At 41.3% G+C, this 14,205-nt stretch overlaps 1 protein-coding gene across 2 annotated transcripts in view; it reads right to left on the bottom strand.

The window, feature by feature from the left end:
• The window catches only part of myo1ea (myosin IEa), a 53,741-nt gene that overhangs the window by 20,167 nt on the left and 19,369 nt on the right, over positions 1–14,205 (bottom strand). For both annotated transcript variants that reach the window (XM_030415230.1, XM_030415231.1), the window contains exons 3-9: positions 13,979–14,068; positions 12,394–12,488; positions 8,364–8,451; positions 6,625–6,714; positions 5,641–5,772; positions 5,212–5,346; positions 4,760–4,892 (exon numbers count right to left, since the gene is read on the bottom strand). In XM_030415230.1, coding sequence (XP_030271090.1) covers positions 4,760–4,892; positions 5,212–5,346; positions 5,641–5,772; positions 6,625–6,714; positions 8,364–8,451; positions 12,394–12,488; positions 13,979–14,068 — 763 coding nt within the window. The remainder of the gene's footprint in view (positions 1–4,759; positions 4,893–5,211; positions 5,347–5,640; positions 5,773–6,624; positions 6,715–8,363; positions 8,452–12,393; positions 12,489–13,978; positions 14,069–14,205) is intronic.

Genomic DNA, 14,205 nt, shown 5'->3' with positions numbered 1-14,205 from the left:
TGGGACACTGGATAAAACGGAGTCATCGTAAACGTTATTCGTCACACCTTTGCTTTTCCTGCTTTGACAAGTCAAAATGTCTGCTGTGAAAAAGGTCTGTTGGCATTTTAAACTATCCTCTGACATTTTGGAGAAAATAATACATTTTATTCTTTTCAAAATAAAAGGGTCAGGGTTTAGTTAAGTTAGGTTTAAGTTAGTTTACATTTTATGCAGTATTGTATAAAGCACTCAATAGTCACATTTGAGTAAAAGTAAAGATATTACGTTGAAATATTAATTTAGTAAAAATGAAAGTCACCGTCATGACAAGTACTTGAAAACTCTTAAAGAGGATCATATTAAATGTACTTAATAATTGTTTTATAACACAAGGCCTGGCAAATTGTTGGATTTGATATTCAATATTTCTCTGATTATCAGAATCTTTTTTTTTATTCGATTGCTGATAAAATAAATAAATTAAAAAAATGTGCTGCTTTGACTCTGATGCAACACGCATTCTGCAAAGTTACTAGTAACTACTGTTATTAATGTAATGGAGTAAAAAGTTAAATTTGCCTCCAAAATATCGTGGAGTTGAAGTATAAACTAGCAGAAAATGGAAACACTAAAGTAAAGCACAGATAACAAGTACAGTACTTGAGTTAATGTACTTAGTTACATTCCATCACTACTTCTATAGTGTATGAGGCTGTTGCTGTACTATGATGATACACTGAGATGTAAAGCAGTTTGTCAGTAGTGGGTCCAGACCTGAACCAGCCAAGACATTTTTCTGAAGACCAGTATGCAAATCAAACATGCAGGATTGCAGCCAAGGCACCCATATCCTTTGCATAGCAGAGAGAGCCACTTCAAATCCAGGGCTGCAAAACACCTTCGACACAGCATTTACTCTTATCAATCAATGCAAAAGTCTCACCAATCACAAAAGCTTTTGCTGACAATCACAATGTATGCCATTGTGGTGTAAAGCCATAAAACTGGCAGCGATTCTGTGGCCCAACCACTGAAACAAAACATCCTCTGGACAGAATTCAGAGCTGATGAGCTGAAGCAAAATAGAAGAATAGCATTGGGCTAACCCTTAAAAAAAAAAAAAAAAAAAAGAACACCGCAGATCATTTGTCCCGACCTGGCGTTGATATTCTCCCCTGAGAGCCCCTCCCTGCCTTATTACAGTGACTCACTTCCCCTAGAAGGAAATGGCTCTCAGTCCTAAAGACTCACTGTGTCTGGGAATGCATTAGACTTCTGCCGTAGCTCCGCTTACGGGCCATAAGGGTGTGACTGACCATACGCCTGCTTAAATAATGAGGAAAAGTTACTCTTTGTGTCAGGCAGGAAACGTATGGATTGTATACCACGGGCTGGAGGCTTTTACAAAGACTGTGTGTGTGGAATTCAGGAACAATGCTCATAAAAATAAGTTCCCCTGCAGGATATTTGTTAGTCAAAGTGGCAGTGGACAATGAGAGGAATAGGAGGGGGTGTTGTCAGGACAGAGGGCTGAGCATGTGGCTTCACTCATCATGCATGAGATGCAACACAACCAATGACCCTGTCGTCTCAACAACACTGACAAATGAAAATCATTACAATTTGGATTTGTTTTTTGTTTTTTTTAAGAACTAAAGCCAACGTGGGGCACAAAACACATTCTCAAAACATCAAAATGTTGCGATCCCTTTGAATTTGAAAAAGATGAGCTTATTAGAGATACCATCTTCAGTGTGTTATGAGATCATTCTTTAAGATTTGCTTGATGGCCCACCAGTTTTTAAAGAAACAGTTCAACATTTGTCGAAAGTTAGGTAAGAAGATTGATACTGCTCTAATTTTTGTAAACTAAATGATGATAAGTGTAGCACAAATACTGGATGCAAGAGGAAACAATGAGCCTGCCTGTGTCCAAAGATAACAAACCAAACTCTAAACTCAGTAATTAAGCTGTTACATCTATTTGGTTCAATTCAAACAATAATGGAAAGTTAAAAACTTAATGATTGGGTTGTATCGGGGGGTTGTGTGTGGGGCTATTTTGCAACCAAGCTCAGATGTGCAGCAGTCTTGGTGCTTAAAGGAGAAATATTATGTTCATTTTCATGTTCATAATTTTCTGTGAGATAGAGGAGCTTCAGTGGGGGCTTTGACCTTTTACAAGCACAAGAACCTATAAACACTGTAGGAAAGGAAAAAAACTTTCAACCCGCAGAATTTTAGATCTTAGGTCAAGATCTCAAAGTTTCCAAAAAGATTCACACTGAATGACGAAGCCATTAATGCCAAACTGTGCACAATCCAAAACCCAAAATAGCTCTTCTATTTAAAACCACAAGATCCCAAAATAGTCATTTCAACAAAACAGCACGTCACTGTTGGGATCGGGTTACTTTTAATTGGCCCAACCAGCCAAATAATGTCCAGATTATTTGTACAAGTAGTCTCAATATTTCTCTCCGCGAGAGATGACGCACTGACTCTGGCTGCCGAGTGTTGATGTCTATGTGATCTTGGCCGGTGATGTTTCATATGGGGAGCAGAGGTCTGTGCAGCACACAGTAAGTGAGACTGGAGGGGAACAGGAAAGGCGCAGATTACGGAGTGCCGCTGTTACATCTGCACAGAACAGACCAAGGCTTTGTATACTACACTCATCTGCATCATACAGACACAGCATGAAGAGGAAGGAGAGAGGAGAAGAAAAATGAATAAAAAAGGAGGCAAGAGGGAAGGGGACAGAAGGAGAAGTATTTTCCAAGTAATTTTAGTCTCTGACGAAATATGTCCAGACCTTCCATAATAGAGTTTTATTTTCTGGTAATCTAGCGTGGCCTGGATTAGTGCAGACAGTTGGCTGCAGCCCTGCATTAACACAATAAAACTTTAGGGAGTGAAAGTGGTGAGAGAGAAATATCCTCCAAAACCAACCAGAGAAGGGGCAGCTCAGGACACTGAGGAGAGACATTCAGAGAGGCAAGAAGACACAGTGAAAAGAAGAAATCTAGCACAACCAAGCCACGACTCAATCTTAACATCGGCACCATTGTTTTCAACCTCTTAACCATAGAACTGTATCCGTCTCTTTTTAGCCATGCCAGTGATGTGACTTGATGGATGAGAAATGTTGGTCATCCACCACTTCAATCCGGACGGAAATATATAGCAACTTTTGGAAAGATTGCATGTGCATTCAAACTACATTGTAGGCATTCTATACGACTTTGGTGATCCCCTGACGTAAACTAACAACGTTTTCACCTTATATTTGGATATAGAAATAGCCTATGTAGCTAGCTATAAGATGGTCAGAAAGAAACAAAAAGTGTTGAAGGTGCTTTTTGGTAGGAAGCTCCAAAAAAAGAAATATCCAAAAGCAGTCTTCTGGCGAAAAAAGGTTAAAAAGACTTTATCTAGATGGGTTGAGGCAGGCGCGTTTTGTTTCGCTACACATGGGTTACTACTCAACTCATTTTTGAACATGCATTGTTTATATAATATAATAGCTGGCTTTTTAAAACCCTTTTTGCCAGAAGGGGCTTTGGATTTTGCTCTGTTTTTAAATAGCTACAAGATGGATTGGCACAAAATCTGATACAGTGATTCATGATCCCCAGAGGATAGATTCTAATATGATTTCCTGACTTTCATGAGGTCAATGTTTAAATCTGTTTAATAGCTTGGTTTAGGACCAAATACTTGCGAAACTAATGACATTCCCATCAGCATTAGCCACAATTGCGCTAAACTAATGCAGTGTTTCGGTCATTTCCTGGCTGTACGACCTCAAAGTGTTAAAGGTGAAACTTGTCTGGCGATAACAAAATGTCTCTTTGGCAAGTGTGCGCATGACTGAGACTCCCTGCATATATGATCAAAATACAACACGGGGCAACAGACTCCATTAAACCTTCTGTTCTCTTGCCCAAGAATACATCCTACCCTCTCCTCATGGCTGCTGCCATTGCTGTGTAACATCAGACAGCTGCTCCCTCATGAAGTCTGGTGAGCCTGGATAGATTTGCCCCAAGTTTAAAGGTAGGGATTTCGACTTTAAGTGGCATTCCATTATATTTTTTTTTTCCAGCAGGAGTTCCGACATTTTTGAGTTACAAGTTGTCTGGAATGCAACATTTTAAACATGGTGAACACTGTACTAGCATGTCAGCATGTAGCTCAAAGTGCTGTTGTGCCTTCGACGAGAGTATTTTTCTGACAAACTGATTTAGAAAAGTACAAGAAGCCTGCTAGCAGTGTCATTGTGGGGATGTTAGCATGCTCGTGTTAGCTTTTGTCTCAAAGCACAACTGTGCTTAAAGACAGTCTCAGAGCCAACATTTAGGCTAATTACCAGTGCTAGCATGGCTGTGGACTTTTAGTCTTGCTTGTTTGAAGTTTATTCTAATGCCTTATATTTTCTTTCAAAGCTACTTGCCTTTATATTAAAAGCTGTTTTCTCTCAGAGTCTGTTGAGGTTAAACAACAACATGGTAGCCACTTCATCTGTTTTGATGGGTAGTGAAACATTGCTAGAGAGTTAAATATTAAATAGGCTAGAAGTGAACTCCTTCTTACTGTCCACGCACAGTTGACTGACTAAACGAAGACGACAAAGAATATCTGTGTCTTTCCCTCTCGGCAAACTAAAAATAACCAGTGCTTATTTTTCAAGTTTGTGATCTTTGTGCAATTAAGCACAGAACTAGACAGTGTTCAGCTCTTTTGTGAACCAGTCCTGGCGTGTGAGCCTACTTACACTCTTCACTCTCCACGGCAGCGTAGTTGCCCGCCTCCCTGAAACTGATATTTCCCAGGTGCAGGACTCCAGCGACGATTTGAAGGACCATGGCGCGGTCCTCCGCCGAGATGCCAATCACATCCATGGCATGCTGGGAAAGCAAAGGAAAAGATCATGCTAAATCAGGGCCGCAGTGTGGGTTTACTCACTCCTGTGGTACCTAGCTCATGTCCTCTAATTACTCCTGTTGCGGTCTGACTGGTAAACAAAAACAGGAGGAGATTGTTGGAAAAGAAAACAAAGGAGGATTGGGAGGGAGGGAGAGGAATGTGGAGAGACGACTGTGAGCCACATGAACACTGGGATGAGATTCTCACACACACACACACACACACACACACACACACACACACACACACACACACACACCACTGTGGGTGTTAGGTCAAACAGAAGGAATCTGACCGTACCACTGTCTCCTGGAAGTCACTCTTGTCGTTGATGTCGTCCACTTTGTAGGAACCAGACTGATTGAGGTAAGTGTAGTAATCTAGGGTTGTGATTCCCAGGCTGCTCTTCTGCTCTCCACTGGCTCCTTCTATTAACTATGGACCAGAAATATATGTGTATTGTGAACGCAGCAGTAAACAACACGCTTTTTGCAAACAGCCTGTGCAGTGGTTTTTTTTTTCATACATTTTCTCTGCCCTATGATGAGATTGAACTCATCCGTCTCTTCCAGGGACCATGAGCCATCCACAATGAAAACAGATTGACCTTCTTCCTGCAGCCAAATGGCAAGCACAGTCCAAAGTGTCCTGAAATCACCTCAAAGACGCTCTTCACGAGCCAAATGTGTCCCGTTCTCGCTTCAGCTGGAGAGAAACAATAAGTCTCACCTGATAGAATATATGGAAACTCCTCTCTCCAGGATTCCTCATGACGACACGCGACTTCTCCAGAAGGAAGTTGGAGATTTTCCCTCCGTCTGGTTCTCCGCCGGAGCTGAACTGGATCTCAAAGTATTTCCCCTGATGGATGAAAGCATGTTTTGTTTTTCAGTGTCGGAGTTGGGATGCAATATACCTTAAAGCCAAAGCTATAACCTGGCTGTTCAAGTGTGTGTGTGTCTGTGTGGGTGTCTATTTATATAAAAATCTGGTTCTGCTTTTGTTTTTTTTGCTCTCTTCTCCAGAAAAACCTGTAAAATGATATCTGGTTCAGTCCTAAAAGCGAACAGAGACACTATTTATTCATAGACAGTACCCCAGAAGTAGTGATCTCTGGCCAAATTCATTTCCCCCAAAGTGGATTTAAAAATATCCCAACTACCGAGACAATACTGCTTTGTATGCTAACCTGAACTCAGCAGGGAAACTCCTGAGGAAATACAATTTCTAAAATGTGCTTTGCCTTAAGTCTAAGTCCTGTAAGCAGTAGAGGATGTGCATCAGTGGTTCTGCATGTATGTATGTCTCTGGTTAACCAGGACACACATGAGGTTTGCTTCCTCATGCAATTAAACAGAAAACAAGAAAAAAGCTGTTGCTGCAAATCTTTGTTTTCAGAAGTCTGAGTGTGGATCCGAAGGTGTGCCACAGAAGAGTTGAGTCCTCAAATTATTCCAGGGTAAGTAGTACCTACTGCGTGTATTTATGTCTGACCAACACAGTTTTTCAGCGTGAGTGGGTTATTCTGACTTAGTCGTCCACATTTACACTGCAAATCAGCAATGGCACACATGAACAAGCTGTGTCTTCTGTCCTGATTTAAACTTTTGCCTGGAGGTTGTTTTAACTTTGGGAGACGATATGAATTTGCTGCAGTGTTAAGCCTCCCCAATTCACAAAAACAAAGGCCAACTCATGAAATGAAAGCCTTACGAATCTGCTGGAGTTGTTGTTCCTCACAGTCTTAGCGTTACCGAAGGCCTCTAGCAGCGGGTTGGACTGCAGGATGATGTCTTTGACGTGCTGCGAGGAAACAGAGGCAATGAGCTGTTAGCTACGTCACGGACCGACTGTACAGCAGGTACAGATACCGCACACTTTCACACCAGCGCTGAAAGGCTGGCGTGTACGTCTCTGGAACTTTCCACTCAAATATAAACACACACACACAAATGCACATCTACAGACAGACACACAAAAAGTCTGGAGGACATTATCTTTCCAGTGAGCCATCTGCACGTCAGAAACACATGAGTTTTAAATTGGTACAGCAGACAAATCTACTCCTACTTCCATTATTGTACACAGAAGTTGAGTGGAAGTCATTTCTTGGAATATTTTTCCTCCCTGTGATCCTAAATTTAGTCTGGATGAAAGGGGAAAAAAACATTTCCTACTACTTGATCATATTTTACTCCTCCAACCCCTGGAGCAGCTTCAAAGCACGCTGAATCTAAAGAGATAACGACTCAATCACCTTTCCAATACTGTCTAAAAATGTAAAATATTCTATATCCATTTTGCTCATTAATCATGCATGAACTGAAAAGATATGAATAGTCTTTGTGTAGATGGCAGAAATGTTGTTGGCAGGGAGCTGAAATCTATCAAAACTATTCCCACACACATGTGTGAACACACACAGTCAACATATCACACAAGAATGCATGTGCTGTGCTGAGCATAACGCACAGTGTGTGCAGAGCTGAGGGGAACAGAGCGAGAAGTTTAGCCTGACAGGAGCTAGAAGAGGTGGAGACAAAACGTGAAGTCAGATTGTGTTTGTGTGTTTCAAATGTAACGGCTGTATTTGTTTAAACAAACGACACGAAGCTAATTATTTTCATAACCAGCTATATAGGTGTCGCATAAATATATACTGAAACACGCAACTCAAAACAATGATTATGTTGTTTTACTGTTGAATTTAAAGCCTGCAGATGATTTATAACGTCGCCTCAGAGGAAGCAGCTCTGAGTGGATTAAATATAAAAAATCCCACTGCCATCATGGCGCAGGCATTTCCTCATCAAACTTTAGATCTTTATCGAGCTTAGGAACTGGACATCTGCTGGTTTGGGGGGCAGCCAGATGGCTGGAGGGGGGCCGGGTGAATAAGAGGCTGCTGATGGGCTGATAGTGAGCTACGAGGATGAGGATGATAAGAGGAGGGATCAGGTCTGATATAAAAAGTCAAAATTATTATATAAAAAGTAAATTATGTGATCAAAAGTAGACATTTTATAAAATAATAATAGTGTTATGAGAATAATGTTGTAATTGTGTTATTTTAGAGGGGAAATATCAGAAGAACAGTCTTTACCCACGTTATAATGGAGAACGCACAGCACCATGTGAAGTTGTTCTTCAGTATAGTTTCACAAATAAGAAAACCGGCTTCAATAACGAGCGGAGATCTTTCTATGCCTTCATTGTCAACAAGTATTCCTGTTAGTTCTTCACATTTTAAGGAGATGTTTTACTTTCTGTTATCAAACCACACCGTGAAAGTGTGCATCAAAGAAGATTATCAAAATATTTCTTTGAATTGTAAATGAATTACGGTCGAGTCACAATTCCATCTATGCAGCGGAGCATCTCAAGAATCTCAAATGTGTCGTGCATCTATTACAATCAGTCCTCGGAGACAGAAACGAAGCAGCTCCTCTCACCTGGACTCTGGGCCCGCCCCCTGACACTCTGGAGATGTAGCCCATGATATATTTGGCTGCCACTGTCTTCCCCGCTCCGCTCTCGCCACTGAAAAATACACAAAAGATTTCAGCGTGTGTTACACCCAATGAACTAACAGCATGTGACACCTGCTCAGATGTCAAGATGAAGTGATTCATGCAGACCTGGGTGCTTGTTTGGTATTTTAAGCATTCAGTGTGGAGGACCAGTGTAATTGCTTTGTGCAGCTGCGTGTACATGTTCATGGTGCCATCATTTCTAGTCTCTCAAGTCAACAGTTTTTTATTTACCCATAGTTGCACCACTGGCTTAGCTTGTTTGATCCTGCTAACTATTAGAAAACACAAGAGGGAAGAGGACACTTTGTGTTGATTATTTCCTTGTGCTGTTCCTGGTACCATCGATGATAACGCAAGATGTACCTTGTTGACTTATCAGTTTAATGACTATGTGTTATAGCCATATGACTGAGGGCATGGTCAGAATGCTGCTATAGATAATATTTTCTGCATAAGTCAAGGTGTGCAGACTTTTCAGACTTGGGACTCAAATGCATCCAGTCGTGTGTTGGAATCCAAAGCTGCGTATTTGGGTTTGTTTGTCGACTCACTATTTAGTCCACAATAAAGAATAAAATATGTTTCCTGGCTTCAATCTCCTCTACTGTCGCAGTGATCTCATCCATCATAAAGTTAAGATCTTCTCTTTTGGTCCATCTCTCTTCCTGACTGAGCCCTCGTCGGTGCTGCATTATGATAGAGGAGATCACAAGACAGGTGCTGTCAGTTCGAGCTGATTTGAGATTTATAGATAAGAGACGTCATAGATAGGATTCTCAGAACCTGCTTAAGCAAGCTTTTTCATGCTCAGCATATTTCATGAATCCAGCGTGCAGACAAAGTCAGATTGTATCTTAAGACAAAGTTGATCAAATCTTAGAACGTTTTAAAAAATTAGGCCCCGGGAAGGCTTCCATTACACTGAACCTGCTGAACTAACATGTGACATCCCAGTTCCTGCCTTCATGTGTACACACTCCCTTTACTGTTCAAACAAATGTGTTTTTTGTGCACCTAGGAGCTAATTTCAACTGTATGTTAGGCTACAGCACATCTGGACAGATGAATGCTACAGCAATATGGACATTAATCTTGTTTTGTCACATTCACAGATTTTTCCCTCATCTATCTCCGTGCCCTCATCCTACACTTGTCAATGTTCCTCCTTGCCTTTCACTTTGCCAGTGTCGTACTTATTTTGACATATGTGGTTTGGCAGCGGATGACAGCGGAGTCTGTTTTTTCTTTCTGCGCCTTAAAGTAGAGTCAGGTCTGTAATGCCTCTGTGAGAAACACAGCTGCAGACTGTTAGAGGCTGCCAGAGGAAGTCATGGGAGCCACTCTATTACACAGCAGTCACTATATGGTTGTGACCCTCCCCCCTTTATACCTCCTGGTTTCTTCCAAATCCTTTTTGCATTGTCTGGGCTACCTCACTGCACACTCAAGTAACAACTGGAAACTGATAAGCTGAGCAGTAGTTTTACCTTTTTAATGTCAGAAAAGCCTCCAGAGCTCTGTCTGAGAGCATGTTTTGACTCAGGGAAGTTAAACTCTGAAGGGCTATTTTCAACACAAGCTGCAGCGGGAGTTTGATCCCACTTTGAGACCCCCATGTGGGAGAGCCTCATTGTTGCTGAGGGCATTGTCAGCTTCCTCCAAGATTTATTAACCAAACAAGGACATGAGTTAAACAATGCGACGCAGAGGTAGAGAGGTTTAAGCTTTACTTTTATAAATTATAACTGACTTCAGCTATGAGAAAGATGCAAAGTCAACACTGACTTCTGGTTTTTGGTTTTGTTTGAATCTAATGAGGCGTACTGCATTCTCACATGGTTGAAGCTGCATGTACAGTACAGTTCTGTATGTTCAAGATAACTTCACAGATAATGCAAGAGCACTGCATTCTAGCTGCTTTTTGTTTTTAAGCTGCAGGAGACTGTGCAGCTATTGCAAGGCTCAATTGAACAGTCAGGATGAAGTTGAGGAATTGGACCTTTGTGATCGACAAAACTTGAGATGGCAATCAACCAATCGACCAAAAGGACGTTACGTGTTGTTTTGTTTGTTGGTTGGTTTGTCAGCAAAATGAAACAAATATTAACAAACCGATTTCCATGAAACTTAGATGTCGGATGGGTCTCAGCCCAGAATAGACCACATTAACTTTTGGTGTGGCTCTGGGATTTATTTCTCACTTTCTTTAAAATGGTGAGATAGTGCTATAGAAAATAATCAAAAGATGAATAAACCATGAAAATAGTTGTTAGTCTCAATCCTCATATGTTATGGTAACACAGATTTGGTAGCAGAAGTGTTAATACATATGCTACCCTCACATGCTACACTACAGTCTGACACACACTCTAAGACCTCTAACCGTTGGTCAAACACAATGTCTCAACTGTTGAGCCGGCCGTTTCAAAGCAGCACAATCAGTTGACCTTTTAGCCTAAAATAATTCATTTGCTGCCATCAGTTCCTTTGAGAGGAAGGAGGAAAAGACGGGAGTGGTGGATGAAATCATGTGCAACAGCTGTGGGGAACTCTACATCGGTGAATCAGCAAAGGACTCAGAACAAGAAGGCAGAGTTAACACAGCAAAACGTCAGCTGTCTGTGAGCGCCAAACCAAAACCAGGTTTAGGTTTGATCCTTTTGTGCAGGTGACATGTTGATTTAAAGACTGAAATTAATGCCACTTCGGGGACCAGAAAGAAGGAAATCATGTCTCTTTCTGCCGTACTCAGTGATTCCTGATCCGAAGCCGTTGGTTCTCAAGAGTCAAAACGTTTGGCTGAGTCTTTTAAAATGGCTCTGATTTCATCTAATAATTTAATGGGGAGTGCTAAACTGATAACATCAACTTGCTCCAGTTCACCCCCTTAATATGGGATCCAGATGTCTAGGGAAATCTACGCCAGTCACACTGTGTAATAAGCAGATTTTAAAGAAATAATAAAAAGAATTTCCCAGCAGGATTGGTCAAAAACGGCTCCAACACCTCATCCTGAATTCCCCTTGGTGGTTATTTCACACATTTTCTTAGTAAACGTGAAAAAAGCGCTCACGCAGGCTGATGCTGACCACACTGCCTGGCCAGCAGTTCACACAGCAGCCTTTGTTTGCCGAGACCTGGTTCATCATAAAAACCACTTCCATGCTTTTGTTTGCTGATTTAGTCGATCACAAAATCCACCTCAGTGCCTTTATGTGGGAAACTGAACTAGCAACTGCTGGCTGTCCAAACAACGGGCGAAAGTGCTGAAGCAGGGGTCATTCATCATGAGGTAAGCACTATAGTAACCGCGCCACTCAGGTGACCAGGATAAAGCCTCAGTCATGACACCACACTTTTCTCTCTGCAGCTCTGGAGCTCAAAAACACTCACAGACAAACTCAAACAGGCTGAAAAAGCAGCTATAAAACATCCCTAAATCTAAGGAGAGAGATATTCCCCTGAGGTGAATCCGGGATCACGCAGGTGTTCTTCCTGTTTTTTTTTTTAAAGAAACAAAATCTGGGACTTGCATTTCACTGGCGTTAAAAATGACTGGATAGAAAAACACTAAAAGGAAAGCGCCACTCTCTGCCGGTCAGCTGTTTGAAAGGATGTGGTGGAACCTGTTCTCCTGCTCCCCTCCCAGCCATTATCATGACCCGCAGAGACTCAACTGCAGTTCAGCTTTGACAGAACACCTCACAGCTCATATTGTACTGATGACTATCTCCTGCCTTTGTGACTCACTCTCTCCCATCCTGGACATTTGACTCGATGACACAAAGGGTGAAGTCACAAAATGAAAACTCAATCAACTGAGAAGCTCATATTACATAAAGTAATGCAAAACATGCCGTCTCCTTTGCGTGTGTCACATACTTTGGTTGTCACATACGGTAAGTTCATGACGCGTAAATGAAGGCGGAGAATGATACGTGGTTCTTACCTGATGATGACACACTGGTTCTCACGATCAATCATCATGTTTCTGTACATGTTGTCTGCCAGAGCGTAGATGTGAGGAGGGTTCTCATACTGAGCCTGAGAGGTGACAGAAGATTAATCAAATTCAAAGGTCGAACAGCTTTTGTAGTAAACTTTGTGGAGACTATTCATCTGAAAAGCTAAATACCACTTTAAAGGATATACCATGATAATCTTGTCAACAAATCTCATGAAAAGACCAAAATCAAGGATAAATTGATCCAACTTTATGAACAAGTAGCAGATGTCCAAAAAGGACCAATAAACACATTTGTTGGCCTCGCTGCTTCACTGAGTGACATAACCCTACATTATGATTTTGTCTGTTGTAGTTTATTTTGACTCAGTCCGTCACACAGCGTCGCGCGGCTGTTAATACTCACTATATCACCAAATGCATATTAATCCACCGCTGCAAATAGTGCTGAAGGCAAGCGGTATTTAATCCTGCTTGAGCAACATTTGCAAAAAACTACAATGCCCAGCTGTTTAAGGAAATTACAAAGGCCTGTGGGGAAGCCATGAAGTATTGAGAGATGGATTAACACACACTGCTGTTTTGGGACTTTTCATTGGATAAGTTGAAAGTAATGAAATACAGAATAATTTAGATACCAAATTTGTGAGACAGTGGATTGGTGAGTCTCATTCCCAACTAGTCAAAAATGGACACTACGGATTGGTAGGTCGGGCTGGACACCGACCCAAAGTGTCCATTTGACTGTCTTACAAATTGGACCTTTAACGCCACTTTGGCCACGGTGATTTATTTCATGGAGTGTGAGAAGACTCCACTGATCTGCAACAGAGCTGCAACCATTAGTCTTTTATGCAATAAAATATTACGCCATTTTTTTTATTTTTTTATATCAAATATTGCTGGTTTTCTTTGTCAAGATGAAATCTAAAGATGTCTACTAAATGATAAGGTTTGAAAATAACAGGCAGATTCATCTTTTTTTTTAAATCAAATATTGCTGGTTTTCTTTGTCAAGATGAAATCTAAAGATGTCTACTAAATGATAAGGTTTGAAAATAACAGGCAGATTCATTGATATTGAACTTAATTGCTAGTTGCAGCTCTGGTCTGGACAAAATAAGACAGGCTATCACTGCGGCAGCCAAATGTGTTTGCATTCTGAGCAAATCTGAACTTGTGAATCTGAACCCAGTGCACTTACTAACAACTATAATCTGCCAAACTGTTAAATCTGGCATGTGCGATGCAGAGTGTTTTCACAGTCAGTTAGGATTTTTAAGTCTTTCAGTGCTCCTGGCTTAAGGAGACAAGCCCAGTCTTAGCAGGCCGGCCAAGAGAGGAGGCAGACTTGAACAGGCTGTTCTGTGAAGGTGCTGCCAAAGACTTCTCAATGGTTGAGTCAAGTTTCTGACAGCAACATCTGTGCCAGCCTGCTGGAAAGTTCGCACTGCAGCTAACCCAGTTCGTTTCGAAGCCTTTTGTCCCTCACACTGTTGCCGTCTTAAATCCCTAGACACATCAGTACTTTCAGGATTTTTGGATGTGAATCTTTCATCATTCTACTTACTGCACCCTGATACATCTCAACTTCTTTTTCCCCAAAGTAAGGCATCTGCTTGAAAGGGTTGACGGAGATGAGCACAGGACCGATGTATGTCTGAAGAGGTTTTTATATTAAAGATCACACGGCAAGGACAAACAAATCAGCAGAAAACAAACAACACTAGTTTAAATCATCTCTTATTGGAAGTGCAGAAGTTGTGTTACAGTATAAAATGTTCCTCCTTTCACGGC

Source organism: Sparus aurata, chromosome 4 (genome assembly GCF_900880675.1).
Source record: "Sparus aurata chromosome 4, fSpaAur1.1, whole genome shotgun sequence".
Taxonomy (NCBI): Eukaryota; Metazoa; Chordata; class Actinopteri; order Spariformes; family Sparidae; genus Sparus; species Sparus aurata.
The sequence above is the reverse complement of the archived record's forward strand: the minus strand, read 5'-3'. Positions and strand labels throughout refer to the sequence as shown.